This window comes from Felis catus, chromosome D4 (genome assembly GCF_018350175.1).
Source record: "Felis catus isolate Fca126 chromosome D4, F.catus_Fca126_mat1.0, whole genome shotgun sequence".
NCBI classification, from domain to species: Eukaryota; Metazoa; Chordata; class Mammalia; order Carnivora; family Felidae; genus Felis; species Felis catus.
This window is the reverse complement of record NC_058380.1, coordinates 55,428,944-55,455,744: the sequence shown is the minus strand read 5'-3', so window position 1 is coordinate 55,455,744 and position 26,801 is coordinate 55,428,944. Positions and strand designations below refer to the sequence as shown.

At 47.2% G+C, this 26,801-nt stretch overlaps 1 protein-coding gene and 1 long non-coding RNA gene across 6 annotated transcripts in view; one reads left to right on the top strand and one right to left on the bottom strand.

The window, feature by feature from the left end:
• Nucleotides 1-48: 48 nt before the first annotated feature.
• On the bottom strand, nucleotides 49-7,840 carry SPINK4 (serine peptidase inhibitor Kazal type 4). 3 transcript variants are annotated; one of them, XM_045043674.1, is made up of 4 exons: nucleotides 7,616-7,840; nucleotides 4,333-4,418; nucleotides 3,118-3,161; nucleotides 49-190 (listed from the first exon to the last, which is right to left on the bottom strand). In XM_045043674.1, exons 1-4 carry the CDS (start codon nucleotides 7,794-7,796, stop codon nucleotides 145-147), a joined length of 357 nt encoding a protein of 118 aa, XP_044899609.1. In that variant the 5' UTR covers nucleotides 7,797-7,840; the 3' UTR covers nucleotides 49-144. The 3 variants fall into 3 exon arrangements, with proteins under 3 accessions (XP_044899609.1, XP_003995601.3, XP_044899610.1); XM_003995552.5 differs by lacking the exon at nucleotides 4,333-4,418 and adding an exon at nucleotides 1,654-1,766 and having other exon boundaries at nucleotides 7,616-7,778; XM_045043675.1 differs by lacking the exon at nucleotides 4,333-4,418 and having other exon boundaries at nucleotides 7,616-7,832.
• A 1,172-nt stretch (nucleotides 7,841-9,012) lies between these two features.
• LOC123381772 overlaps nucleotides 9,013-26,801 on the top strand; it is a 56,948-nt gene continuing 39,159 nt past the window's right edge. For all 3 annotated transcript variants that reach the window (XR_006589180.1, XR_006589181.1, XR_006589182.1), the window contains exons 1-4: nucleotides 9,013-9,139; nucleotides 16,467-16,612; nucleotides 20,184-20,284; nucleotides 23,546-23,686. This is a non-coding gene — a long non-coding RNA (uncharacterized LOC123381772). The remainder of the gene's footprint in view (nucleotides 9,140-16,466; nucleotides 16,613-20,183; nucleotides 20,285-23,545; nucleotides 23,687-26,801) is intronic.

Here is a 26,801-nt window from a genome sequence, read left to right as displayed (position 1 = left end):
TGCCACCACCCACCTCACCAAAGTCGTCAAAGATACTGGCCCATTTGGTTGAGTTGGGCTGGATCTTTTATTTCATGTCATATCCTCCACTCTCACCACTCTTCTCTAGCCTGAAGCTTCTTGGCTTAAGAGGCTGCTATGGGGTCAGCATTTGCCATCCTTCACAATCTGGATGTCCTGTTTGGTTTTCCTAGGATCAAAGGAGACAAAGATGAGGCCATCTCCTCAGGGACTGGAGCATACCCTTCAGGGACCCTGCCTGGCCCCGTCTATCAAGACACCCTGCTAAGATATCTCTCCCCCACCCCCCACCCAGTGCAGGTGCAGGGCAGGTCCTAGGGGTCCCTGGACACATCCCTTTATAGGTTTTCCTTCTTGTACACCCTCCCCCAGGAGATCTGAGCTTCCTGGGATTTTGTCTACTACTGTATACTGATGGCTGCTGAATCTGTCTCCAGCCCTGACTCTGTCTTGAACTCTAGCCATACCTCCACCAGGCTGCCCCAGAGGTTCAACTGTCCACAGACCTCATTGCCCCACAAACCGCCTTGATCCCCACTGCCTCCCATCTAAGGACATTGTTCTGCTGCTCTCTTGCCCCTCTGTCCAGAGTGCTATAGCTTCTGAAGACTATCTTCCATGATCCTGCTTAGCTCTGGCCCAGCTCAAGGGTTTTGGGGTCTTTTTAAGTTTATTTATTTTGAGAGAGAGTGGGGAGTGAGTGTGAGTGGGGAGAAGCAGAGAGAGAGGGCGAGAGAGAATCCCAAGCAGGCTCTGCACCAGCAGAGCAGAGCCCAATGCAGGGCCCAATCCCACAAACTATGAGATCATGACCTGAGCCAAAATCAAGAGTTGGATGTTTAACCAACTGAGCTACCCAGGCGCCCCTCAAGGGTTTTATTAATGAAGAAAGGAGACAAATAGGTGATCAGACATACCAAGGTCATATTCAGGCCCTTCTCACCTCTCAAGACTCATTTCTTGCCTGTTCCCACTCTCCTTTAAGCTTTATACTCCAGTGTATCCAATTGCTTATATTTTCTCAAATACAAACTTTTCTTTCCCTTCTAGATCTTTCCAAACCCAATTCACTACTTGGAATTGCCTTTCCTTGTTCTTTCTTTTTCCAAGCTAATTTCAAGTTATCTTTCAGAACTGAGCTGGGAAGTCGTCCCTGCCCTTGTCCTTGCCCTGCACTCACAGTACCCTGGGTGCCCCCACCTGAGCCTTGAGGATTCTATACCACACAGTTGGCTAACCATTAGCGTGGCTTCCCCCTTGGGCTGACCATATGCCCCAGAAGGCCAGGGATGCTGTCTAGCTTATGCCCTGGTATATCCCCAGTGCCTAGCATGTAGTAGGTGCTCAATAAATGATTGTTGGCTGGAGGAATAAATGACGTCAGTCAGGGACAGAACAAGGGAAGGGACCCAGGGTTTCTGCAACGCCCTCCCCAACCCCCTGCCAGCTGAGGTTTTGTGCTCAGAGCCGTGTGCCTTCTTTGAAACACACTTGTGCTTGTTCTATTGGGGGCAGTGTCAGAGGAGTCAGGCCAAGGTGTGTGAAGGAAAAGGCAAGTCAAGTCTTGCTCCTTTCAGACCTGCATGCACCAGACATGGGGCAAGCCGAGGGGAAGGTGTGCGGTGGACTTACAGCCGGGTCAAGCAGAGCTGGCATTCACTGTCATATGTAACCCCATCAGTGCCACAGACCGGGATGGATGTCTGGGAACAGATTGGAGATTCCGCCATGTGCTCACAGATGGGCTGTGGAAGAGAGGAAGGGAAGGAGGGCACTCAAGGATTCAGAGGCAGTGAGGAGGGACCCAGGGACTCTGCTTGGAGTCATGGGCTCCAGGGGAGAGCCAGATTCAAGATGGCCCCACTGTTGGTCCAGGGAGCATGAAACTAACCGCTCACAGCCCCGTGGCATGTTTGCTTATGTGTGCGTGCATGACTAAGTGTGTGTCTGTGTCTGCTGAGCCCAAGTCTGTTGGCAACCATGCGTTTGTCTGTGTCTGTATGTGAGGAGTGAGTTTATGCCCTCAAGCTCCTGGGGATGGGTTCCCACTCTTCAGAGGGCCTAACTAGAACCTCTGCTGCTGGTCCCAGTGAGGACCCCAGGAGACAGAACAAACCAGCAGTCTCGGGGGGCTCCTCCTCACTGAGGGCCCCCCAACTCACTCTGGCCTACATGACCCATCAGACCCCTGGTGTGGGAAGGCTGGAAAAATGAGACAGGGCTTAGGATAGGAGCGTGGGACAGGACAGGGTGAGAGAGGCAGTGCCATGCAACAGTGATGAGATCTGGAGCCTGAGTTCTGCACTGATTAACTGTGTAAATTTGACTGAGCCGTTTCTACTCTTTAGGCCTTAGTTTTCCTCATCTGCAAAAACTGTAAATAAATACAGTATTTTTCTCATATAGGGTTAATTGAAATAATGTGTGTAAAGTACTTGGTTCCTTGGCACAATAATAAGCCTGGGTTCTGATGGGCTGACAGTGTGAACTTGCTGAGGCTGCTGGATGGGAAGGTGGCTTTGAGCCTCCTTGTTCACCTATGTGAAGGGTGGGTTGGGGGATCTCAAGGAGGCCCGCACCACTGCCTTGGGATCCCTGGGGACATCAGACCCAGGGCCAAGGTAGAATCAGGGTTCAGAGACAATTTGGTGTCTGTCCCCTGCAGTGAAGAGATGGATGATGGAGTGTGATTGGGGAGGTTGGTCACACCAGGGGGCCAAGGGGCCAGGGGGCCTCTGGCCTGAACCCTACAGCCTGCCCCATCTGCACTACACAAAGCAGAGAGTGCACTCAGTCCTGCTGAGCCTGGGCAGGGGATCTCACTGCTGGCAGGGACGTTGGAGACCAGGTTGGGGCAGATCTCTCGGGGTCCTTGAAGGCAAGTTTGGGACCTTGGCAAAGGGGCTGGGCCAGCTCAGCCTGGAAGGGCTAACCTGGGGAGCATGCAGGCTCAGGAGGCCATGCTGGCCACCTCGGAGCCATCTTGAGTTGTCTGAGCAAGAGTATAAAGAAGAAAAATGGTGGTTGCCTAGCATGGATACGGAAGCGAGGCCAGAACGGCAGCCCTGGAGCCAAAACTACAAGCGGCTGCCTTACCATTCTTGAGAAAGTGAACTTTCCCTCCACGGACACTGGCACTTCTGAAAGGCAAAAATGCAAGAGTTAGGTGATAATGGCTCTAGGCAGGTCGTCTGGGGTCTGAGGACTGCTTCAGGAGACCTGTTCCAGCCACTACCCAGTCTGCAATTCGCAAGGAAAAGTACTGAGTCACCAGACAGTGGGGCTCCCAGAAAGCTGATGTGACCTTGGGTTGCTAGCACAGAGACAGGAAATCTAGAGTTAGGGAGGTGATGCTCCAACCTGTTCCTTATTAGTCAGATCCCACTAGGATTGTTAAATCCCATATAATAATAAAAATAGTTCAGTTACTATGTACCCGGCATCGAGAATACATGATCTTAATTAACTAGTCTTCATATCTCTATCACTATTATGCAACAAGGAGGAAAGGAGGCTGTGGTAGATGCTGTGGTCTGCTACCCAGATCCCACCTGCAGGACTAAGGTGCTCATTTCCTCAGCTGCCAGGAGTATTGGCCACTCCTGGCAAGTCCCTTGCTAGGAATTACCCTCAGAGAACAGAGCTGCCTCACCCGTGTTTGCATCCCCAACCCAGGAATAGCCCACATCCAATGACAGGTTGGTGTTTGTACAATGGCCGGAACCCCTCATCTCTATTCAAAACAATGTGGAGGAACCACCCCAGCTCGAAAGCTCCCTGTAAGATTGTTGGGGGCCTCTGTTGCACAGCATCACAACTTTCCTCATCCCTCATGGGTGTACCCCCGTGAGCACGCCCCAAGACACGGCATGCCTGTCTGAGTCTGCTTCCTGGGGAACTTGCCCAACTTAGGGAAGAGGCTCAGAAGGTAAAGCAACACAGATTGTTGAGGGCAGAGCTGGGATTGCACACAGGTCTGTCACTTCCCAGCCTGTTCTTGTCTCATACACGGTTGTGCCACCCAACCCTCCATGGTCTAGGTGCACTGCTTGCACACGAACAAACTGATATGCCTGGAGAACATGACAGGTGCAAGGGGGGAACGGAGCCATATCTAATGCCATAGGTGGAAGGTAAGGTGTCTACATAAATTGGAGAAGGGCAGGATGCTTCCTGAAGTCTCTGAAGGGCTGTCCTGGGGCCAAGGGAGAGACAAGCTCTTCTCAACCTCACAGTGCAGAGCCCATTTGTGCAAGGAAACAGCAGGGAGGCAGGTTTGAGTTTCAGAATTTTCTCTCAGTGGAAACATACCTCAGTGAAGGATGCTGTTTCCAGAAGTGGAGACTTCTCCATCACTGGAAGTGTGCCCAGCACTGTGGTTTTAGCTTTCCCTGAGGCTGCCGTTTTAAGAGATTTCCAAGGTAGAGAGGGAGAAGGAAAGTGAGACAGAGTGACCCCTGATGTGCTGTTTAAGCATGGCGTTGGGGCAGCAAAATGCAAACCCAGCCTTGTCACCACAGTGCTCAAACCCTCCGTGATTATAAAACTAGAAATGAGAAGTTATCCAAATGTCCTTCAATAGCAGAATGGATAAACTATGATACACAATACAGTGGGATACAACTCAGCAATAAAACAGGAAAACAACTGATATATGCGACAACATAGCTCAATCTCAAAACACGCTGAGCGGAAGAAGCTAGACACAAGACTATATACTTATGGAAGAGGCACCTTGAGCCAAGGCGAAGGGCAGCCCGGGGATAAATAAAACTTTAAAAAAAAATTTTTTTTTTTTTTTGCATTTATTTATTTTTGAGAGACAGAGACAGTGTGAGCAGGGGAGGGACACAGAGAGAGGGAGACACAGATTCATAAGCAGGCTGCAGGCTCCGAGCTGTCAGCACAGAGCTGTCAGCACAGAGCTGGACGTGGGGCTTGAACCCATGAACCGTGAGATTATGACCTGAGCCGATGTTGGACGCTTAACTGACTGAGCCACCCAGGCGCCCCAATAAATACAACTTTCTATGTGACTTTCTAGAACAGGCCAAACTAATTTATCGTGGAGGAAAAAAAACAGCAGTTGCCTCTGAGGGTAGGGTGGGGGAAGGGATTGACCAGCATGAGGGAAATTTCTGGGGTGCTGGAAATGTTTTGTTTTGGTTTGTTTTAATTTTTATTTTAAGTGGGTTCCACACCCAACCTGGGGCTTGAACTCATGACCCTGAGATCAACAGTCACATGCTCTATCAATTGAAGCAGCCAGATGCCCCAGAAATGTTTTGTGTCTTGATAGGGGTTTGGGTTACACAGGTACATGCATTGTCAGAACTCATTGAGTGATAAAATTTGTTTGTTTCATGGTCCATAACTGTTAGGGGATGAAAAAGCATTAAAAATACATAAAGGCCTTCCACGGCTCCCTGCCAGGATCACTAAGCTCCTTCATCTTATGTTGAGGGCCCTGCGTGAGCCCTCACAAACTCCCTCCTGGACTCACTTCCTAGTACACCTCTCCATGTTCCTATGCCCCAGCTATTCCTTGCTGCCCATTCTTCCAGGACAGGCTCTGCTTTGGCTTCTGCTGTGTCCCTCTACCTGAGATGTCCTTATCACCCTTCTACTGATTCTACCTTCGTTTCAAGGCCCAGATGCTACTTCCCTGGGAAGCCTTCCCTCATGTCTCCCAGAGTTCCCTGGGCAGACCTGGATTAAGGCTTCTGTTTTTGTCCATTTGGGCTGCTATAACAAAAATACCACAAAGTGGGTGTCTTCTAAACAACAAACATTTATTTCTCACAGTTCTGGAGGCTGGGAAGTCTAAGGTCACAGAACTGGCAGATTTGGTGTCTGGCAAGGGCCCTCTTCTTGGTTCATAGCTGGCGCCTACTTACCGTGTCCCCACATGGTAGAAGGGGTGAGGGAGCTCTCCGGGGTCTCTTTTGGAGGGCACTAATCCCATTCATGAGGGCTGTACCCTCAGGATCTAGTCATCTCACAAGAGTCCCACCTCCCAAATAGCATCACCTTGGTAGTTAGGATTTCAACATATAAATTTTGGGGGCCACAAATATTCAGACCACAAATAGTAGCTTCTGTCATGACAGTCCTGCCTCCCTATGACCTGAGCTCCTTGGGGCTCCTATGGTTCTGCCCCCATGTGTCAATGCCCCGCCACATAGTGGGTGTTCAGGAATTGGAAGTTACACTGACTCTCAGGCTGCCCTGGACTCCCCTCCTCATTCAGCCCAGGCAGGAATCTGAAAGGACACAAGGATTCTCTTCAGGGCAGGCCTCCTCAGTGTTCCTAACAGGAGAACTGCTCAGAGAATGGCTGCCAGGTTGGGAGTAAGCAGGCTAATGCTGGGCCAGAGCCCCCAGACCCATTCTCTGTTGCCCCAGCCCCTAGGCATATGTCCCCAGCGAGGGGAATGGGTGTGGGACTGGCCATGAGGTTGGTGGCCTTCCAGGAGGGTCCTAAGAAATCTCCCTGCTTCCGTCTTTAGTCTATTCTCAACACAGCAACTGGAGTGATTCTTTTAACACACAACTCTGCTCGAAACCCTTCGGGGCCTCCTGTTTCTCTCAGAGGGAAAGCCACGTTCTCACATTGGCCTTCAAGGCCTTATCCAGTATAGTTCCCTGTTGCCTCTATCATCTCCTTCCTTGCTGCTCTGCACCCTGCCTCTCATGCCTTTCCAGCCACAATGGCCTCCTTGCCGTACCTCAAACACTCCAGGCGTGCTCCTACCTCAGGGCCTTTGCAGTGCCTGTTCCCTCTGTCTGGGACCTCTTCTCCCAGATATCCACATGGCTCAACCCCTTGCCAGCTTCCAGCCTTGCTCTTAGAACACCCCTGATTTAACATTGCAGCCCCCTCCCTCACGCTGCCCAATATGTTTTCTTTATCCTTTATCGCCTTCTAACATTGCACCTATCTTGTTTATTGTCTATTCCCCTCCATCCTACCCCACTGGATTTCTGCTCCATCAGGGCAGTTCTCTTTCTGTTTGCTCACTGATATGTCTTAAGGGCCCAGGACAATGCCTGATACACAGCAGGTGTGAGACCACAGAGGGGCTCCAGGGCCTGAGGAGACCCCACTCCAGCTGCATGTGTCTAGCCCGGGACAAGGGCTCCCCTGGGCTCACACAGCTGCGGTCTGTCCCACAAGCACAGCCTGTCACAGCAGATAGGAGCTCAGAGGACCCAAGCCAAGATTCCTTCAGCACCCACCACTTTGCAGCCAGAAGACTTACCTGCCTCTCCTGAAATAGGCCTGCTTCCTGCTGCCTCCCCAATCTCTCACCAAGTAGTTGCTCAGAGAAACTTTGAACCAGGACAACTTCCTACGCTATAGCTGGAGAAACAGAGGCCCTAAGAGAGGAGGGATTTTTGCAATTCTGGGTCCAGAGTCAGGATTTGAACCCAGGTTTCTTCTAGCCCAGGACTTTTCCCACCACAGTAGAGGTACAGAAAGAGAGTATATGCAGAAAATTGAGGCCTCACAGGTGCTCCAGGTCCTGTCTCTGCCCCCACAAGCTCATCTACCATTACCAAGCCACAGAGAATCCAGGCTCTGTCCACTCACCCCTGTCCACAATGAGGAGGGCGGCCATGGCCAGGGCAACCACCCACAGGCGGACAGCCATGCTGATCCTGGACTGACTGGTCCAGGCTGGCTGGGGCCTGAGCCAGGGGGATGATCGGAGACTATTTATAGGGCTGACCCCACCCTTATCTGGGGCCAGATGGAGAGGCAGGAGTGTCATTCAGAGAATATCTGCACCCTGACATCAGCGATGTTGAACCTGTGGTGGCCTGGAGCTGTGCCTACGTGGCTGGCAGATTTCCAGAGTGAAGGAAAGTTTGGACAACCTACAAAGCTAACACCAGTCTGAGGGCTGGAGTGAGAGGGAGAGGGAAATTGAAGTAGAAAAACAGAGAGAAACCGAGTCAGAGAGACAGAGGGAGAAGGACAGACAGGCAGATCAGAAGGACACATAAAGAAAAGCAGCCACTGAAAGGTGAAGAGGCAGAGAAGAGGGGCTGGAGCCTTGGGTTCCTTTGCTGGTGTTGCACTAACCAACTTTGTGATCTCAGAAAAGACACTTTCATTAACTGGGACTGAGTTTACCCATGCACAAAATGAGGATGGCAGTTCTGACTGTCTCCCTCCTGGGGCTGCTGTGAAGAGGGGAGTGGGGACAGCAGATGGGAAAACATTTTTGCAGAGGATGAAGTGGGGTGTAAATAGAAATAGAGATGTTCTTGGGGCGCCTGGGTGGCTCAGTCGGTTGGGCATCCGACTTTGGCTCAGGTCATGACCTCATGGTTGGTGAGTTCGAGCCCTGCGTCCGCCTCTGTGCTGACAGCTCAGAGCCTGGAGCCTGCTTTGGATTCTGTGTCTCCCTCTCTCTCCACCCCTCCCTGGCTTACACTCTGTTTCTCTCTCAAAAATAAAAGTTAAAATAAATTAAAAAAAAAAACTTTCTTTTTATTTCTTTCCTCTCCCTCCCCCACCATGAAAGGGCATAATTGACACAGTGGTGGGGGGGGGGGGAAGCAAAATAAAACATAAAGAAGATACACTCATGCCTTTCATGTATTATATTCCATTTGCAGTTTAATGGGTTAAACCCATGGTTTAATGGGTTTTAATGGGTTAAAACAGACCAGATTCTTTTCAAGAAAAATCAGTATCTAAAACTCCCCCATACTTATACAATATACATGAATGAGATGTTTGGTTATCTGCTTTCAAAGAATTTCTGATTTACAGAACAGAATAATGAAATGTTATTATATATTCACTTTTCTAATTAATTTAGATCTGTGATTTTTAGCTCCATCGACAGATTCAATTTCCCTGGGAAGAATTTAAAACTAAAGATGCTGAGCCTCTTTCCAAAATGAATCAAAGTTTCAATGTTTTTTAAAATATTCTTTTTATTTTGAAACATTTCAAGCTTACAGATAAGTTGTAAGAAAGTTACATGACTCAATGGGAAGGATTCTTCTTCAAGAATAGCCCCTTTGGGGACTCCAGGCAGCCAGACAGTCACCCCTACAGACTGATAAGAAGTCCCAGATCTGCAGCCACGCCCAGCCTCAGGTCGGTGACTCAGCTTCAAGATCTTCCTGCCCCTCCTCGGGAAGCTCCCAGGCTCACAGGTGCCTCTAAGCCAGGTGGTATCTATCCTTCCATTGTGTAACCAGGCAGAGCAAATATTTAAGGATGATTTCCTGTCCTAAGGCAAGAACATCTCATTAGTGGGGAGGGGAGGTAACTTTAAGGTCACCTAGGTCTTGTCTACCATCCTCCACTCAGACCTTCCTAGAGCAGCCCTGCCAGGAAGTCATTCATCCTCTAGGGAAGAGGGGCTCACTACCTACCAGCTTCATCATTGCATGGCCTGGAACTAAGTCCTTCCTCACACAAAAGGTCTGTTTCCCTGAAACTCCTTGGGGGAGTCCCAGCTCTGTCTCTAAGCCTCCTGCACCTACATGAACCCCAGTGAGCACCTCCAGGCTAAGCAGGTCCAGCCCCTTGCAGGCCCCCATCCTTCCACATGACGAAGCTCTTGAGCCTGTCTGCATTGCCTATCTGGTCCTCAGGTCTGTCTGCCAGTGATCCAGGTTAGAGTGAGAAGGGGACAGAGGGAAACAAAGGAGTTTGTCACCTCCCTTGTTTTTGGACCTTAGACCTTTATCAATATGGCAGGGAGGTCTGCTGCTGGTTCTAGCTGCTTCAAGGGACCAAGCGGCTTGAATTCTGCATCCTTTAAAGTTCAGAGTAAAATCAAGGGCAGCCTGATGCCCACCTACCATCCTCCCTGCCCAAAGTCTCTTTCCTCGGTCAAACACCTCTTGGATTCACTATAGTGATAAACTTCAAATCTGTCCTCCCACCCAAATATGAACCTGACCCCTATATCCAACTGCTATTGGACAGCACCCCTATGGATGTCAAGGTATCCAAGTAAACCTCATTCATTAATCTAGAATTCATCCATTCACTCAACAAGAGTTTAATAAGCAGCTAAGCTCCATGCTGAGCGTTTGGACACAGCAGAGAGTTAAGTCAGACACAATTCCTGCCCTCAAGCAGCTTGTCATGAGGCAGATAGGTGACTGGTACCAGAGCTTTATTGTTGCCAGTGAAGTAAATCTCACACATGAGATATGCTCAGTGCCTCCGGAGGATCCAAGACTGGCCTATCCATCTGGGAAGTCAGATAAGGCCAAGGGGTGAGTGGGTGGGGCAGGTTGTAACAGAGTGGAACAGTGTTGCAGACAGGAAACGGAATGTGTGAGGGCCCTGAGGCAGGAAGAAGCTTGGCACATCCAGGAAACAGAGAGGTCAATGCAGCTAAGGTGAGGTTAGTGAGTGGAGAGAGGCACCTGGTGAGTCTGAAATGGTCAGGGAGATCAGATCACTGCTTCTCACCCCGTATCCCCCTCCAGCAGTGGGGTCCTGAAGCTGACTCTGTAGCCTTGTTTGCCTTCCCACTGAGTCTATAGGTGTTGCTTCCTAAGTAGCTGTTGATCATATAAGCGAGAAGGAATGAGTCCTGCAGAGATTTGGGGGAAGAGTCTACCCAGAGGAGGAGCTGCAGGAAAAGGCCCTGGGACAGGAGCAAGTTTGGTATGCTAAGGAAGTAAATACCGAGGAGTGCATTATGGCTAGAGTAGAATGAACATGGAAATGAGTGGCAGAAGGAGAGGGCCAGCTCACCCTCAGGTCCCAGCCCAGACCAAATTGTTGGGTGAACTTGAGGGTATCCCTTCCTCCTTTTGGGCTTGTGCACGTGCTCCCGTCTGGGAAATGAGCCTGCTGATCACCAGCCTGACTCCCAGGGCAGCTATAAGGACCCTGAAGAGGAGAGGTGAGATGTGTGCAGACACTATGATGCCAAGCTTGAGTGCAGATTCCTAGAAGTGGAGCAGAAGCGAAGCGCTAAAAGCCCTATAAGCTGTACTTACACTACACAAGTGCTGGGATCAATACAATAAAGACAGAGATGCCCTGAGACTGGGCTCTGGCAAAGGAGCTGGTGGTTCCTCCATCTCTTCCCCAGGTCAGAGTGAGGGCTGGGACGTGTGCACTGGCCGAGCCCACACCTCTCAGCCTCTCCCAGCAGCCTTCCTGCTCACTGCTAAGTATATTGGACTGATGCCAGAGAATACAGCCTCTCCTCAATGACGACAATGCAGGATCCATTAGGTCTGAATTACCAGCCCTGCTGATGGGTGGAGGAAACAATGTCCTTGTTTGGTTTAAGGTGGATAAACTGAACTCAAGCAGGTCTTGGGCCTGCCAGATGGCACGGCCAACATGGCCAGCCTGCCCCTGGACCATCTTTCCCTGCCCCTCATCCCACATCCTGCTCCACCTTCCTCCAACCTCAAGTGCCCTCACTTGCCCATCTACCTGCATTAAGCACCCCAGGTATGGGCACTCTCCCCCAGGAGGCCTGGTCTGGACACAGCCAGCTCCACGGCCTGTCCTGTCCTGGGATCCTGAGCCATCTGACTCCATGTCCCAGGTCTGGCCACCCCCCATGCTGCCTGGTCCAAACTTCAGGGCCTCCACATGATGGCAGAAAAAAAGGAAAGGGCACCCCTCTACTCCTTTAAAGGGAGATTTCATCTATTTTCTTGGGATCTGACTTCAAGGAGGACTCAGTGATGGCAATAGACTGAAGTCATACCTCCATGAGGACACCTGCCCTACCATTCAACAGACCCTTATTGAGTACCTGTTGTCGGGCACAAGTCATTGTTCCAGGTCCTGGGACCATAGAAATGAGGGATAAATGGATCTCTATGTTCAAGAAGCTTGCATTTCACAAGTAGTGGGGAGGTGGAATGGACACATGGGCACTGAACATTTATAACTTTATAAAGATATTTCTAAAATGCTGTGGTCAGGGCAGTGATGGAAATGGTGATAGAGATATCCCATGGACCTCTCACTAAATGTGTCTAAAAGTAAGTTTACTATCTCCTCTCTACCCAGAGATACCCCACCTCTCAGTGCCCCCATCCAGGTGGACAACACTACTACCATCCAGGTGCCCTTGGCAGACATGGGCATCCCCCATGAATGCGCCCTTCTTCATTCTTACTGATTTCATCTCCTTCTCCTCTTTCATATCTATCACCTCTTCTACATTTCCACTGCCATTGCTCTAGTTTGGCCTCTGTGACCTCTTGGCTTCATTGTCTCCCTGCTTCTGGTCTCACCTCCTCTAACTCGTCCTCCATACTTCTTCCAGAGCAATCTTTCTGAGATGCAGAAATGACCACATGATCCATCTGCTTAATATTATTCAATTATTATTAGTCCATTCAGTTAAAATTATTTAATCTCAATTGACTTGAGGATGAAATCAAATTCATTGGCATGGCATGCACATTTTTCCATGACTGGGCCTTTGCTGACCTCTCTAACTTCATCTCTGGCCACTTAGCCCTGAACTCCATCAGACAGAACCACCCACCATGCTCTTATTCCTCCAAGCCTTTGCTCATGCGGTGCCACTGCCCGGCATGCCCCTCTACCACCTCCCTTGGGCTCTCTTCTGGGGCATTCAGCCCTCCCCAGTTTGGGCTCCTCATCTGCACAGAAATCTATCCCAGCAACACACGTAATGTTCCACAGCCTTTTCTTGCGTATGACACTATGCTCTATATTTCCTTACAGAGAGGAATGGGTAGACATTTGGTTTACCTCATATCCCCAGTACTCTGTGCAGGGCCTGACACAAGTGTGTTGAGTCTATGACTACATCCAGAACTGAATGCAGCTTCAGGACAGCAAGGAGTGCAGTTCCAGGTTCTTTCACCTGGGCTCAAGGGCTTCAGAGTGTTCTGAGAACCAGGCTGGGCTCCAGTTGGCCCAGTGGGTCCAGCCACTGACCACTCTATGCTGTGTTCTTATGGGAACAGAGGTGGCACTCTATTCCAAGGATCACATTGTTCTAGTTCTTGGTCCACCTGTTGGGGCCCCAAAGAACTCAGCATCTCCTCCAAGATCTAGATGTGGTGCTTTATTCCAAAATCTGTCCCAAGTCCTTCCGTAGGACTCACAGATAGCAACTTCACACCTGCCTTCTCTCTCAATGTGTGGAATTCTGGCTTGATTATCATCATTGGGATCATAAGAGACCTGGTGATTTCAGGCCATGTGCCATTCAAGAACTTCCATTCACAGACATAGCTCAGAAGTCAAGTCTTCTGAGCTTACCTGTGAAAGAACTTAGGACAAAGTCTCATGAGACCTTCTTCTTGCTTCTTCCCCAGAGCTCTGATGGTCTTTAGAAAGAAGACTATAGGTTCTTATGTCCAGGTGCAATGTCACACCCCCCTCCCCCCAGACCACTGTTAATTCTGATAGGGTCCATGAGTCAGGAGTTGATACCAAGAAGCACTGGCAGGGGAGTCAGGATAAGTGAGGCAAGGGGGGAGGAGAACTAATAGTGCGTATTACTGAGGTTATGGTTGTGGGAAACCAGGCCTCAGTCCCAGCAGGGACGGATGGGACACTTTGTGGATCCCATTTCAGTTATCCTCACTGACGGGTGAGGGAGCTGGAGTATATATGTACTAACTCTCATCAGCCACTGATTGAGAACTGCTGGAGGGAGGTCCTTAACTCCCTGGCTCTAAGCAGCTGCCTCTCTCAGGTCTCAGAGCACACAAAGAAAGCCCCCAGCCAAAGAATTGCAGGTGTTGTGGACGGAAATGCAGGTGTGCACAGGAACAGTGAGTGCCAAGAGATGTGGGTGGAGCACTGACAGAGTACACACTGTATAGTTCCACGTACATGAAGTTCTACAACAGGCAGGGCTTATTTATAGCGACGGAATCAGATCAGTGGCTGCTGGTAAGGTAACGTGTAGGGAGGATTTCCTGGGAAGGGCAGAAGGAACTTTCTGGAGTGATGGAAATATTCTCTATAGCATTTAAAGTGATGATTACACTGATGTACACAATTGTCAAAATTCGTGAGTTAGACACTTAATATCTGTGCATTTTGTAGTATATAAATTCTATCTTTAAAAGACCTCAATTGAGGGGGTCCTGGGTGGCTCAGTCAGTTAAGCGTCCGACTTCGCCTCAGGTCATGATCTCAGAGTTCGTGAGTTCGAGCCCCGCGTCGGGCTCTGGGCTGACAGCTGAGAGCCTGGAAACTGCTTCGGATTCTGAGTCTCCCTCTCTCTCTGCCCCTCCCCCCACCTCTCAAAAATAAATAAACAACAAAAAACAAAACAAAACCTTAACTGAAACAGACCCATAAGTACAGACAATAAACTGATGGCTACCAGAAGGAAGAGGTGTGAGGGGATGGACAAAATGGATGAAGCAGAGTGGGAGATACAGGCTCTCAGTTCTGGAATGAATAAATCACGTGGGCAAAAGGTATAGCATAGAGGGGCACCTGGCTGGCTCAGTTGGTGGAGTGTAGAACTCTTGATCTCAGGGCTGTGAGTTCGAGCCCCATGTGGGGTGTGGAAATTACTTAAAAATCAAAAATCTTGAGGCGCCTGTGTGGCTCAGGTAGGTTGAGCATCCAACTCTTGATTTCAGCTCAATGTCATGGTCTTGCAGTTTGTGAGATCAAGCCCTGCATCCGGCTCTGTGCTGACAGCATGGGGCCTGCTTGGGATTCTGTATCCTTCTCTCTCTGCCCCTACTCCGACCGTTCTTTCTCTCTCTCTCTCTCTCTCTCTCTCTCTCAAATAAATAAATAAACATTAAAAAATATTTTGAAAATAAAAAACCTTTAACTACAACAAAACTAAATAAAGGTATATCATAGGGAATATAGTCTATCATATTGTAATAGCACAAGGTGACAGGTGGTGACTACACTTGTGAGCATAGTGTAATGTACAGAGTTTTGGAATCACTATGTTGCACACCTGAAAATAATGTAACACTGTGTCAACTATACTTCAATAAAATAAAAAAAAAAATAAAGCTACGTTGTGATAGTACTACACACTCACTAAGATGGCTAAAACATAAAAAAACAGGCAGCATCAAGTATTGGCAAAGATTTGGAGCAAGTGGAATTCTTTAAAAACAAAACAAAACAAAACAAAACAAAACAAAACAAAACAACACAACACCCCAAAGAAATCAACCGGAATTATGCCTCAATTTTTAACCACTACCACCAGGTGGCAGTGGTGCCCGATTCCTAAGCACTCAGCTGTAAAGTTTGTGTGACGACTAAGATTTGTGAATCATTCTATTTGTGAATGTTCTTGAAAGCATTGTTTTGTGGGCATGTATTTTTAATTTCAATCAATAGTATCGCCCTGGAGGTCTCTGTGTTCCTTACTCCCCTGCCCCCAACGTTCAGCACCATGTTTTAAGGATCTATTTACATTGTTGTGTGTATAGCTGGTTCATTGCGCCTCGCTGCACCCAGCACTCCAACCATCACAAACAACTTTGTGACACAATACCCTCTTACATGTCTCTTCACGCACCTGTGCAAGAATTTCTATAATTGCATAGACATGAGTCGGATCCTTCTCATCTCTACTCATAATATTTATTTATTTGTATCTTTTTATCTCCTACTTAGGAAATTCCCCCAAAATTCTTTGTGTTAAAGCAGCTTAATCTGAGCAACATCCTAAACTTTTAAATTAGGGAACATATTTGCTGTGAGGCATTTTATTTCTGTAGCTCCTTGCAAAACATGTCCCCTTGTTTGTGATGTGATTTAAGCTTACAAAATACTATTGTTGACTAAGATTTGGACCATCACATTGATGATCATGGATTTTCTTCTATTAAATAGACTTTCCCCAATTCTTTATGGTAAAAGAGTTGAATTTAAGCAACATCTTAAATTAAAAAAAATTTTTTTTAATGTTTATTTTTGACAGAGAGAGAGAGAGAGAGAGAGAGAGAGAGAGACAGAGTATGAGCAGAGTAGGGGCAGAGAGAGAGGGAGACAGAATCGGAAGCAGGCTCCAGGCTCTGAGCTGTCAGCACACAGCCCCATGCGGGGCTCAAACTCACAGACTGTGAGATCATGACCTGAGCCAAAGTTGGATGCTCAACTGACTGAACCATCCAGGTGCCCCACAACATCCTAAATTTTAAATTAAAGGTGACATTTCAGAATAACATTTAAGGCAAGTTTTCTCAACAGTGGCACTATTTTGGCCTTCTAATTCTCTTTTTCTTTAATGTTTATTGATTTATTTTGAAAGAGAGAGAGCATGCTAGTGGGGGAGGAGCAGAGAGAGAGGGAGAGAGAGAGAATCCCAATCAGGCTCCATGCCCAGCACAGAGCCCGCTAAGGGGCTTGATTCCACGATCCTGAAATCATGACCTGAGCCAAAATCAAGAGTTGGATGCTCAACTGACTGAGCAACAGAGGCGCCCCTTGAGCTTCTAATTCTTTGTTATAGGGGCTGTCCTGTGCCATGGAGGATGTTTAGCACCATCCCTGGTTGCTACCCACTAGATGCCAGTAGCACTTCTCCCCAGTTCTAACAACCAAAAGTGTCTGCAGACACTGGCAGATGTCCATCTAGTTGAGAACCACTGTTTTAAGGTAAGTGAACTCTGGGATTCACATGAGGCCTTTTTCTAGGTTCTTCCTTTCTTTTCTTCAGTTTATTTCAGCCCTAATCTCAGGGACAGACTTGCTGTATGTGATCCCCCCCCCTTTTTTTTTTACATTTACTAATTTTTGAGAGACAGAGAGAGACAGAGCATGAGTGAAGGAGGGACACAGAAGGAGACACAGAATCCGAAGCAGGCTCCAGACTCCGAGCTGTCAGCACAGAGCCCGATGCAGGGCTTGAACTCACAAACCGTGAGATCGTGACCTGAGCTGAAGTCAGACGCTTAACCAACTGAGCCACCCAGGCGCACTTTATGTGATCCCTTTTAAATTCCCCCCACCCCTTGCTTTCTGGCTGCAATAAAGCTCTTCCTGGAGATACTTACTGGAGCCCTTAGCCTCTTAGGGGACTGAGCTCCAAGCAGTCCTCTGAGTTCTCTTTTCTCTAGGTTTCCTGGCCTCCCCCTCAGCCGCTACAATGCATCAGAGCAGGAAGAGGAGGACCCCTCCCTGGGTTATCCAGAAGAGGAAGGAGAGCCCCACAGTGGCTTATAAGACCTTAAAAGACTGATGACTCAGTCTGAAAGAGGGACAGATAAGGTAGTCTCTCTTTTCAGCTCTCATATCCTCTTCTCATAAAGAGCTATTCTCTCTCTAGATCTCTTATGTAACTTAATTTTAATCTACAATCCTTGGGTGAAAATGCAGAGTGACAACTGTCTGCTACATTCCTCAGCACACCAGCCCTGCAAGATGCTTCTGAGGAAATTTCCTGTGGTCAAGTAAGGGAGGGCAATGCTGCCTCCTGGATCCCTCTCTTAGATACTGGCAACGACCATTTGTTTATTAAAGACTTTGAGAAGCTTTTCAGATGTCTATTTTTAATCCAGCATTTCCCAGATTGACTACAGAACTTCCCACTCTCCCTCATCATTTAATAAATATATATTAACACTCCTCAGAACTAGTGTTCCAAGGAACACAGTTTGGGAAATGTTGTCCTAGCTATTAACAACCTACATCTTTTATAAGTTGCCTTCAAAAGCCATTAATGTGTTCATTCATTTATTGAAAACTGTTGGGTATCCACTATGCGAGGTGTTAGGGCTGCAAAGATTACTTGTGCTAGCAATCACCAGGCTAGCAAGGGGACAGATGAGTCAGTCAGAAGATATGTCGGGGTGCCTGGGTGACTCAGTTGGTTGAATGACCGATTTCATGGTTCGTGAGTTCTAATCAGCTCACTGCTGTCTGCGTGGAGCCCGCTTCGGATCATCTGTCTCCCTCTTTCTCTGCCCCTCCCCTGCTCGTGCTCTGTCTCTCAAAAATAAATAAACGTTAAAAAAAAAAAAAAAGAAAAGAAAAGATATGTTAAGGTTTGAGTCAGATGTTGGGGAGAAGATGAAACCCTGTGTTTAATTCTGACACTGGAGTTCTGATAATCTTCACAGATCAAATAATACCTTACTAAGCCTAGAATACAAGACTGGGTCCCTTACATCCTCACAATGTTAGGAGCTGGTTAGAAAGACAGAATCTTAGGCTGCACCTTAGAGTTACCAAGTCAGAACTTGGGCTTTAACAAGACCCCCAGGTACTTTACTTTTATACTTTACTGTTTGAGAAGCACGGCCTTAAAATGAGCACATGTTCTGATAAGAATGCAAACAGAACCCAAATGTATTATATTGAGTGATCTCTTGGCCAAAGGCTGACATAGCAGTCTCCAGGCCAGGCCAGAGAGACGGACTAGGAAGGGAAGACTGGTACATCCAACAACTGTCCTCTCTTCTCTCCTTGTCCTCACCTAGCAATGACTGATTCAGTAGGTTAAGCTGCAGTTATGTACGTCATCAGGGAGCAAGAACAGATAATGAGGCCGTGCCTGTGGTCCTTCCTGCTTAGATGTCTCCCATGGCTGGGTAGACTTAATGGCTATGGTTGGAAAGAAGGGAATGAGCAGGGTTCAGAGGGGGAAGGGGCATTTCCCAGAGACACCATCTCTGCTCTGGACTAGGCAAATAGCCAGCTGCACAGCCCAGTCCTCAGGGCTCTGTATGGAGAACTTTTAGCTTCTTCCTCTTGATCCCCAACACTGGTAGACGGAGGAGGTACAGTGAGGATTTATGGCAGCCTGACCCATCAGGAAGCAAAGATGTTCCGAGTGAGTGCACCAGGAAGCTGAACAAGTCCAGTTTTAGGTTCTCATCCACCCTCCACTCCCCGGCTTTTTAAAAAGTTTATTTTTATTTATTTTGAGAGAGCTATATAGAGAGAGCAAGTGGGGGAGGGACAGAGAGAAGGAGACAGAATACCAAGCAGTCTCATGCACTGTCAGCACAGAGCCCACTGTGGGGCTCGAACTCACAAACCGTGAGATTATGACCTGAGCCGAAATTAAATCAGATGTTTAACCAACTGAGCCACCCAGGTGTGCACACCCCTCCCCTCCCCGCTTTTTTCTGTTGATTCTCTTCTCCTCTTAACAGGTCGTGCCCTTGTCTGGGCCTGGCCCTGGGCACTGGCGGCATGAGATCTGCAGGCAGAGTAGGGTGAGGACCTTGCGGAATGCTCTCTCCACTGGCTTGGCTTCTGAAGGGGGGACCGTGGCTAGCCTGGGTGGGGGGTCACCAAGAGGAGGGAAACTGAAAACCACAACCTCAGTAACCACCATGAAGGGTGGCGGACCATGCCATCTCAGAAGATGCCACTTCTGTGTATTGATTATGTTGAGTTGTAGGCCCTTGAAAAGCAACCGATGCAGAGAGAGGTTTTCTCTAAGTTCTTCTTACCTGCCTAAAGATAGATTCTCCCGGGGCACCTGGGTAGCTGAGCCAGCTAAGCATCTGACTCTTGATTTCGGCTCAGGTCATGATCTCACAATTTGTGACTTCAAGCCCCACATCAGGCTCTGTGCTGACAGTGCGGAGCTTGTTTGGGATTCTCTTTCTCCTTCTCTCTGCCCCTCCCCTGCTCGTGCTCTCTCTCTCTCTGTCTCAAAAATAAATAAACTTAAAAAAATAACAATAAATAAAGATAGATCCTTCAAAAGGAGCTCATTTATCATAGATCCCCTCCCTAAAGGTGTCATCAACCGGGGAAAATTGTCTCATTACAGGAAAGGAGGCCAGAAGTCAATACCACACCCAGAAGACAAACTTTGTCTCAAATTATTATACCTGCCATCTATTCTGAAGGCCCACTTATCTTTCCTAAAAATCATTTTATCTCCTCTAAGAGGCCTGTATTCCCACTTCCCTTTCCCTATTCAGTTGGTATTTCACTCTGAATTCTAAACCACCTCAGGGACCTCCTCTTCTCCTGAGTATCTCCCATGTATACATGAAGTATACATGTTAATAAACTTCTGTGGTTTTTTTTCCTCGTTAATCTGTCTTTTATTACAAGGGTCTCAGCTAAGAACTCAGAAGGGTAGAGAGAACATTATTTCTCCTCCCCTACAACAACAAAACAAAACAAAATATTGAAATACCAACACAGGCTTTCAGCATACTTCTCTGCCCCTGACTCCAGGTCTAATGTGTGGCACATTCTCCAGCAGGGGGCGCCTGTCTGCTGCCTCCAAAGGGCCAGCACAGAGCAGCCAACGCCTGGCTCCACCAAGATGAACTCTTAACGATTCTACCTAGACACTCAAAGGTAAGTCAGCAGGAATCTGATAGACATGGGATTTCAAGTAGAAAGAAAGGCCCATGCGAAGGCCTAAAGGCAGGCCCACATTCACTTGGGTGGGAAAAGGGACATCAACTTACAAGTCTCTGTTCAGTCCTGAGTAAGCTGGACTTATGTTTTCCATACTCCAAAGACACCATTCATACCCTGTGCATGTCACTGGTGGCAGAGTCCCATGTTTGTTCCTCAAGGACAGGGCTAGTTCTGATTCAGCTTGTTTCTCAGCAGCCCACTACAGGTGGCCCAACCTAACCCTGACTGGAAGAGTAAGAACTCCTCACATTTCCATGGCAGGTGCTTAGGACAATGGGATCCATGGTAGCAACCTCATTCCTACAGGTTGACCTCATCAGAAGGGTCCCTGTCTCACCACCTCCTACTCTTTTCTGAAGAAAGAGTTAACTCAGAGAGTTGTTTGCTTAGGTTCCTGGCACTAATCAGGCCAATGCATATCTGGAGGCAAATTCCTTGGCTGGGACTTGCCAGGGTCAGTCTGATTTGTTTCTGATAGTGTGAGCAGGACATGATGTATGTGTTCTCTTTAAAAAAAAAACAAAACTCTAGCTACAAGAGTAATTTGTACTCATTGCAGAAAAATTGAAAAATAAAGAAAAATATAAAGGAAAAAAGAAATAGCACCTCCAATCCCACTACCTAAAGGCAACCTGTTTGTACATTTTGGTGAATTCCTTACAAGTTTTTTTTTTTTCTATGCATATATGTGTATGTATTTAACATAGTTGAGATCAAAATAACTAATTTTCATGCTTTACTTTTTCACTTGGTAGTACATTGTAAGCTCTTATTAAAATTTGCTGTAATCACCATTAATATTCCATCTATCCTTCTATCATTTAATTAACCATGTCCCTATAGTGGTGACAGATTTATATCACACTTCAACCGTGAATGTGCAGAAAAACTGTGATTTCTGGATTCTTTAGCTAAGCTAGCCTCCTGTACAACTTCCCACCCACTTATAATAGGGAAAATGAACCATGGGTCTAACTACAGAATAATCTAAGAAATAGTTTAAAAAGCATTTATGGCTTTTATCTTACTACATGATCCCCTTTTGCATGTCAGAAACCTCAGTCTTTCTCTTTGCAAGCTTTCTGTAACAAATTCTAATCCCTGCTTTCCCCTCCTTCTCATGGATGCTGAGCCCCCCAAGGTCTCAGCAGAAAGCAGATGGTTTACTCCATGTGTCACTGAGGAGTTTAATGAAGGGACTATTTACAAAGGTGCCAGCAGGGCTACCGTGACAAGTAAATGACAAAGTACTCAGGGCTAGAGATGTGGGAGGGCATTGCCTATTGCCACCCCTAGTCCTGAAGGAGCAACAGCCAAAACTGTACCCGTGAGGGAGAGACAGTCCAACAGGAATTTAGGTGGAGGAACGCAGCTATTGCCTCCCTGTGGTCTGGTTGAGAGGGAACCAGGGGAGCAATCACTTTGACATGTCTCTACCTGCACTCAGATCTCTTCCCAGTGCCTCCTGTTAGCTGAACTATAAGCTGAACCCTTTGGAGGGTGCTGGCCACCCTAAACTGCTGGAGCTGGATGCTAAAGAAACCATCTGTCCCGCAGGAACTTGATGCAAGAGAAGTCACTGGCATTGCAGGAGATGGGTACTGGAGAAGTTGTCCATGTTGTAGGAGTCAGGTGCCACATGCCCCTGGGGGGGGGGGGGGCGGGGGGCGGTGTTGCAGAACAGAGCACACCCAAATCAGGAAAAGAAAATTCCTCCCACAATGTCTCTCCCATCCCCTCTACTGACAAAGCTTTACATCAGTCACCTAGCAAAGAAAACATTTTGAGATGGTGTACTGTATTTTTTCAGGGCAGACAATGAAGACTGAATTTGGATCTGAGAGGCAACAGATTGATAATTAGCACAATCACAAGTCTGTATGCCCAGAGAAGGGACTTTGATTGGTTGAGCTGGTGCCACCCTGGATTTATCAGTCACCTGTGCTAAGAATGGAACCACATTACTATAAAGAGAAGCAGTGAGCATGAAAAGGCAGGTGCCGGAAAGCAAACTGGTCACCAAGCAGCCTCTGCTCTCCCAGGAAGAGAGCCTAAAGAAAGAGTCACTAGAGAAATTGTCTGTCCTATAGATCAGGGACATTTCATCAAGCCTCACCATTACTTGGAAAATACTCCTCAGAACTACACATTTTCTTTTATTCAAACATGCAGCTCACCAAGAAATCTGATTTTTCTTACCATTTACCCCAATATCAGCTGAGGGACAGATTTTTGGGCAGTGGATACACATATTCTGCTGTTTGGAAAGGCATGTCATCTACTGTGATCTAACAGACTGACCTTTGATGGCTATAGAAGCCTTGAGTGGTATCAGTGTAAATTTGTCACCAAGACTCTGTTCTAAGCTGGTGCACTAAGAAAAGCCAGTTTCTGATCTTGAGAAGCTGAGAACCAGGTTTTGGGCTTCAGAGACTCAACCAGGGTGTTCTCCTAAAGGACCTGCAGCTTGCACCCCAGACAATTATTGCTGCCAGCACATCCCCCAAGGAAGAACTCTGCAGAACACATAATTAGGCATGGATAAATAATATTCTATAAATGTGTAACCAACAACCATCCTATAGTTGCTGGACTTACAGGCATTTTTCAGTCTTTCACTGTTAAATATAACACAAAGATGAATGTCTTTGTGATTAGTATCTGTGATTTGTGTTCTTTTTTGCTGCTCTTTTGTTTTTACCTTTCAAATGGTTCCTTTAGGCTAGATGATCAGAATTGGAAATAAATTGATGTTAATTCACATTCTCCTTTTTGGGGGAGGGGAAGCATTTTATTTGCACTTGAGAACTACTGCCCTATGATTTCAGAAATGTACCAATTACAGTTCCACTTGGGACCATTTCAGGACATCCTGACTCACACAGAACATTATGGTTTAAAATGTGTGTGTGTGTGTGTGTGTGTGTGTGTGTGTGTGCGCATGCACGTATACATATGAAATCTTGCTTTCTCTACATTTCTTTAGTTAATATTGATGTTAGCTATTCATGTGCACAAAAGGTATTTAGTCCTCTTGCCCTCTTCTGAGAGTCATCTGTTGAGATCCTTCACAATAGAGATGAATTGTGTTTCAATCTCTGGGGAATTTCATGTCCCCGATTCTTCATTCTGTCCTCTTTTGAATGGAAGGGAGTGCTTCTCCTACCTCTAACTCCTTTGGAAATTCCCTTCTAGATTCAAATGTCTTTGGTGTAGGATTGGGCTTGAGTGGCCAAGAGCTTCGATGAGAATGGAAACAAGTGTATGGAAGTCTGAAGCCTGCAAAGCAGATCGAGTTTCAATCCTGGGTGGAGAGTCTTCAAAGGGAAAGAACTGGTCTGTATATAGTTTTCTTTTCACTCCCCATTTTTAAATACCCCAGAGTGACCCTGGGTCTTTTTCTTCTCCTTATTTGACTCAAATTGAGTCTTTAAATGAACTATGCTCCTCTTAGCAGCCTAAGACATATCTAGAGGAAATGTGTCATTGAAAGTGCTATTTTGAAGTCATGTGATAAATTATCAGAGCCAGAATCTCCTTACCCCCCCCTCTGAGCTCTATGCCTTCTTTGGCTCCGTAAGAGAAAAACTTTCTTTTTTTCCCTCTCCTTCTCCTTTTGGCTTCTAAAACTGACACAGAGAACATGGCTTGCCCTGAGAAACTGCATGCAGGTGGTGAGCAGATGGCAAGTGTTAGGCAGTTGTGTGCGTTGAAGTCAGTGTGGCATGTGTGGGAATGCAAGAGGTGACAGTAACTCCTTCTTGTGGGGAGTGGGGCTTAACAATGGTAATCAAGGGAGCTTTGGGGAAGAGGGGCCATTGGTGGTCACTTAAATGATAGACAGAGTTTGGAAAAACAGCAAAGGAATCACCTAAATTTCTGTTAGTTTCCACTCCTGTCTTACTGATACCACCAGGAATTCTGGTGCTCCATGTTGCTGCCAGAGACAGTCACCCATTCATTTATCATCCATCCATCCATCCATGTATGCATATATACATACATCTGACATTTTATTCATCCATTTATTCATCCTTCCAGTGATCCTTCCACCTTTCCATCCATTTTTCCACTATTTACCAAGGCTCTATTCTCTGTTGCATGCTGAAGGCCCAAATATTAATAACACAAGATTCTAGCTTTCAAGGTGCACACAGTCTAGCGGTTAGCTGAACAATTTATGAATAGATAACCATACAGAGCAGTAAGTGTATCCTGTAGGAGTTGGTCTAAAGGATGCCTGTATAAATGTCTCTGTCACCCAAAAGGCCTTACCTGACCACCCAGTCTGAAACAGGTTCTTGTTATTATTATTTTTTATAATATTCTTTTTCTTTTCCTTTGGAGCATTTATCACAATTTGTTAGTGTATAGTTAACAGTATGCTTATTTGCTTAATATCAGAAGCTCCATGGGGGTAGGTTCTACCTCTGCTTTGGTTATTATTGACTATGCAACAAGTGGTCTATGTATGGCATACAGCAAGCCTGCAGTAGACATTCACTGAATGAATTAATAAATAAGTGCTGATCATGCCCACGAAGCATCATTTCTTGTACCAAACCAGTGGTTATCAAAGTATGATCCTTGGACCAGCAGCATCACTTACTGGAAATGAAAATTCTTTAAAAAATTTTTTTTAATGTTTATTTATTCTTGAGAGAGAGAGAGACAGAGCACAAGTTGGGGAGGGGCAGAGAGAGAGGGAGACACAGAATCTGAAGCAGGCTCCAGGCTCTGAGCTGTCAGCACAGAGCCCGATGTGGGGCTCAAACCCAGAAACTGTGAGATCGTGACCTGAGCCAAAGTTGGTCACTTAGCAGATTGAGCCACTCAGGTACCCCTGGAAATGAAAATTCTTGACCCCACCTGTTGGTTCATAAACTGGCCCCATACACAGGGGGCAGAGAGGCCAAAGAAACAAGCAGATCACTCCAGATTGTTGGAGGCAGGTTTAATAAGCAAGGGAACTTACTTAGGAGTCTTGGCTTTTAGGGCCACAAGAGAAATACATGTGTACACCCACCCGCCTAATCTTAAAAGTTCATACAGAGGCATAACCTGGGTTCAGCCTTGTCTTCAGTCCAGGTGATCTCAACACCTTACTCTTTCAAAACTTCATCCTTGGAACAGCTCCCGCTGTGGGAACAGTAGGCAGAGCATACATTCCAAGGACAGGGGAGGGGGTGATGAGCCTCCTGCTGCCCAGGACCTCCTTGAGGACCAGCAGTCATGTCTTCTCAATTACCTCCTCCCACATCACCCCAGACCAGAATTAGAATCAGAAACTCTGCAATCAGCAATCCACATTTTAAAAATCTTCGTGGGTGATTTTGATGCACACTAAAGCTTATGAACATTGGACTAAATTAATAAATGACAATTCTAGTCTACTTTAGACATCTATAGATTTCAGTGCAGAGACCAGAGTAATTGTGTCTGGATTGGAGAATACTTCATGGAGAAAGTGATGTTTTCAAGCAAGCCTTGAGCTAGATGAGCCAGGAAAAGGCAATTCAGGTGGATTAGCCTGGTGTATAACCAAAGGCGTGGATTAGCCCTTATAGGCCTTTGAAGAGACCTATAAGTAGTTCTGCATGGCTGGGGATGGCATGAGATGAGGGTGGCGATGTAGGCAGGGGTCTTGAAAGCCCAGTTTGGAGCGAGGAGGTAACACATTCCCCATCTCCCTCCCCTTCTACAGCTGTCAAGACTGGCCTGAGTCAGACTTCCCTGAACTCACTTCCCACCTCTTCCCGCCTTTCTCTTCCTTCCCTCCTTCCCCTCCTCCCTCTGCTCTCAACTCCTCCCTTCCCCTGGGGGTGAGACCGCCTGGCTCTCGGGCCAACTCCACCCCTCCCCCACCTGGCCAGCCCACTGACGTAAGCTTGGCCGGGCGGGGTGTGTCTGGTTTGCAGCTTTGGAGCCTGGCCTAGCTGCCTCCCTCACCGCTCCTGGCTTTGTGGGAAAGCCTGGGATGCTGGTGTGCTCTAGGAGCTTATCTGGGGGTTCCAGGGCTCAAGAGAGTCTCTTCCTCTGGAGACATCTTGCTCTGGGGGAGGGAACAGTGGTTTCAGAGCCGGGGCTTCTCGGGACCCAGGCTTGCGTCATACCACCTCCAGGGGAACTGGCTCTAGGCCCTCTCCTCCCCTAGTGACTCACAGCAGGCCTGGTCTCCAGGGTCCTCAATCCAATTGTGCTTGGAAGTGATGAAGTGTGATAACAGCCCTAATGACAATAGGTCCTATGTATCCAGCTGTTAGTGTGTTGGCACTATGAGTCACCTACACCTTGTAACTCTCAACTTTATGCAACCCAATAATATTTTTCAATGCCATTTTTAGCATTCATAGATAATATAACCAACCTTCATCACAGTTTCATAATATTAAACTAAAAAATGCCTCATAATTTAAAGGCAGAAATAAAAGGTGTTTAGAATACAAGAATA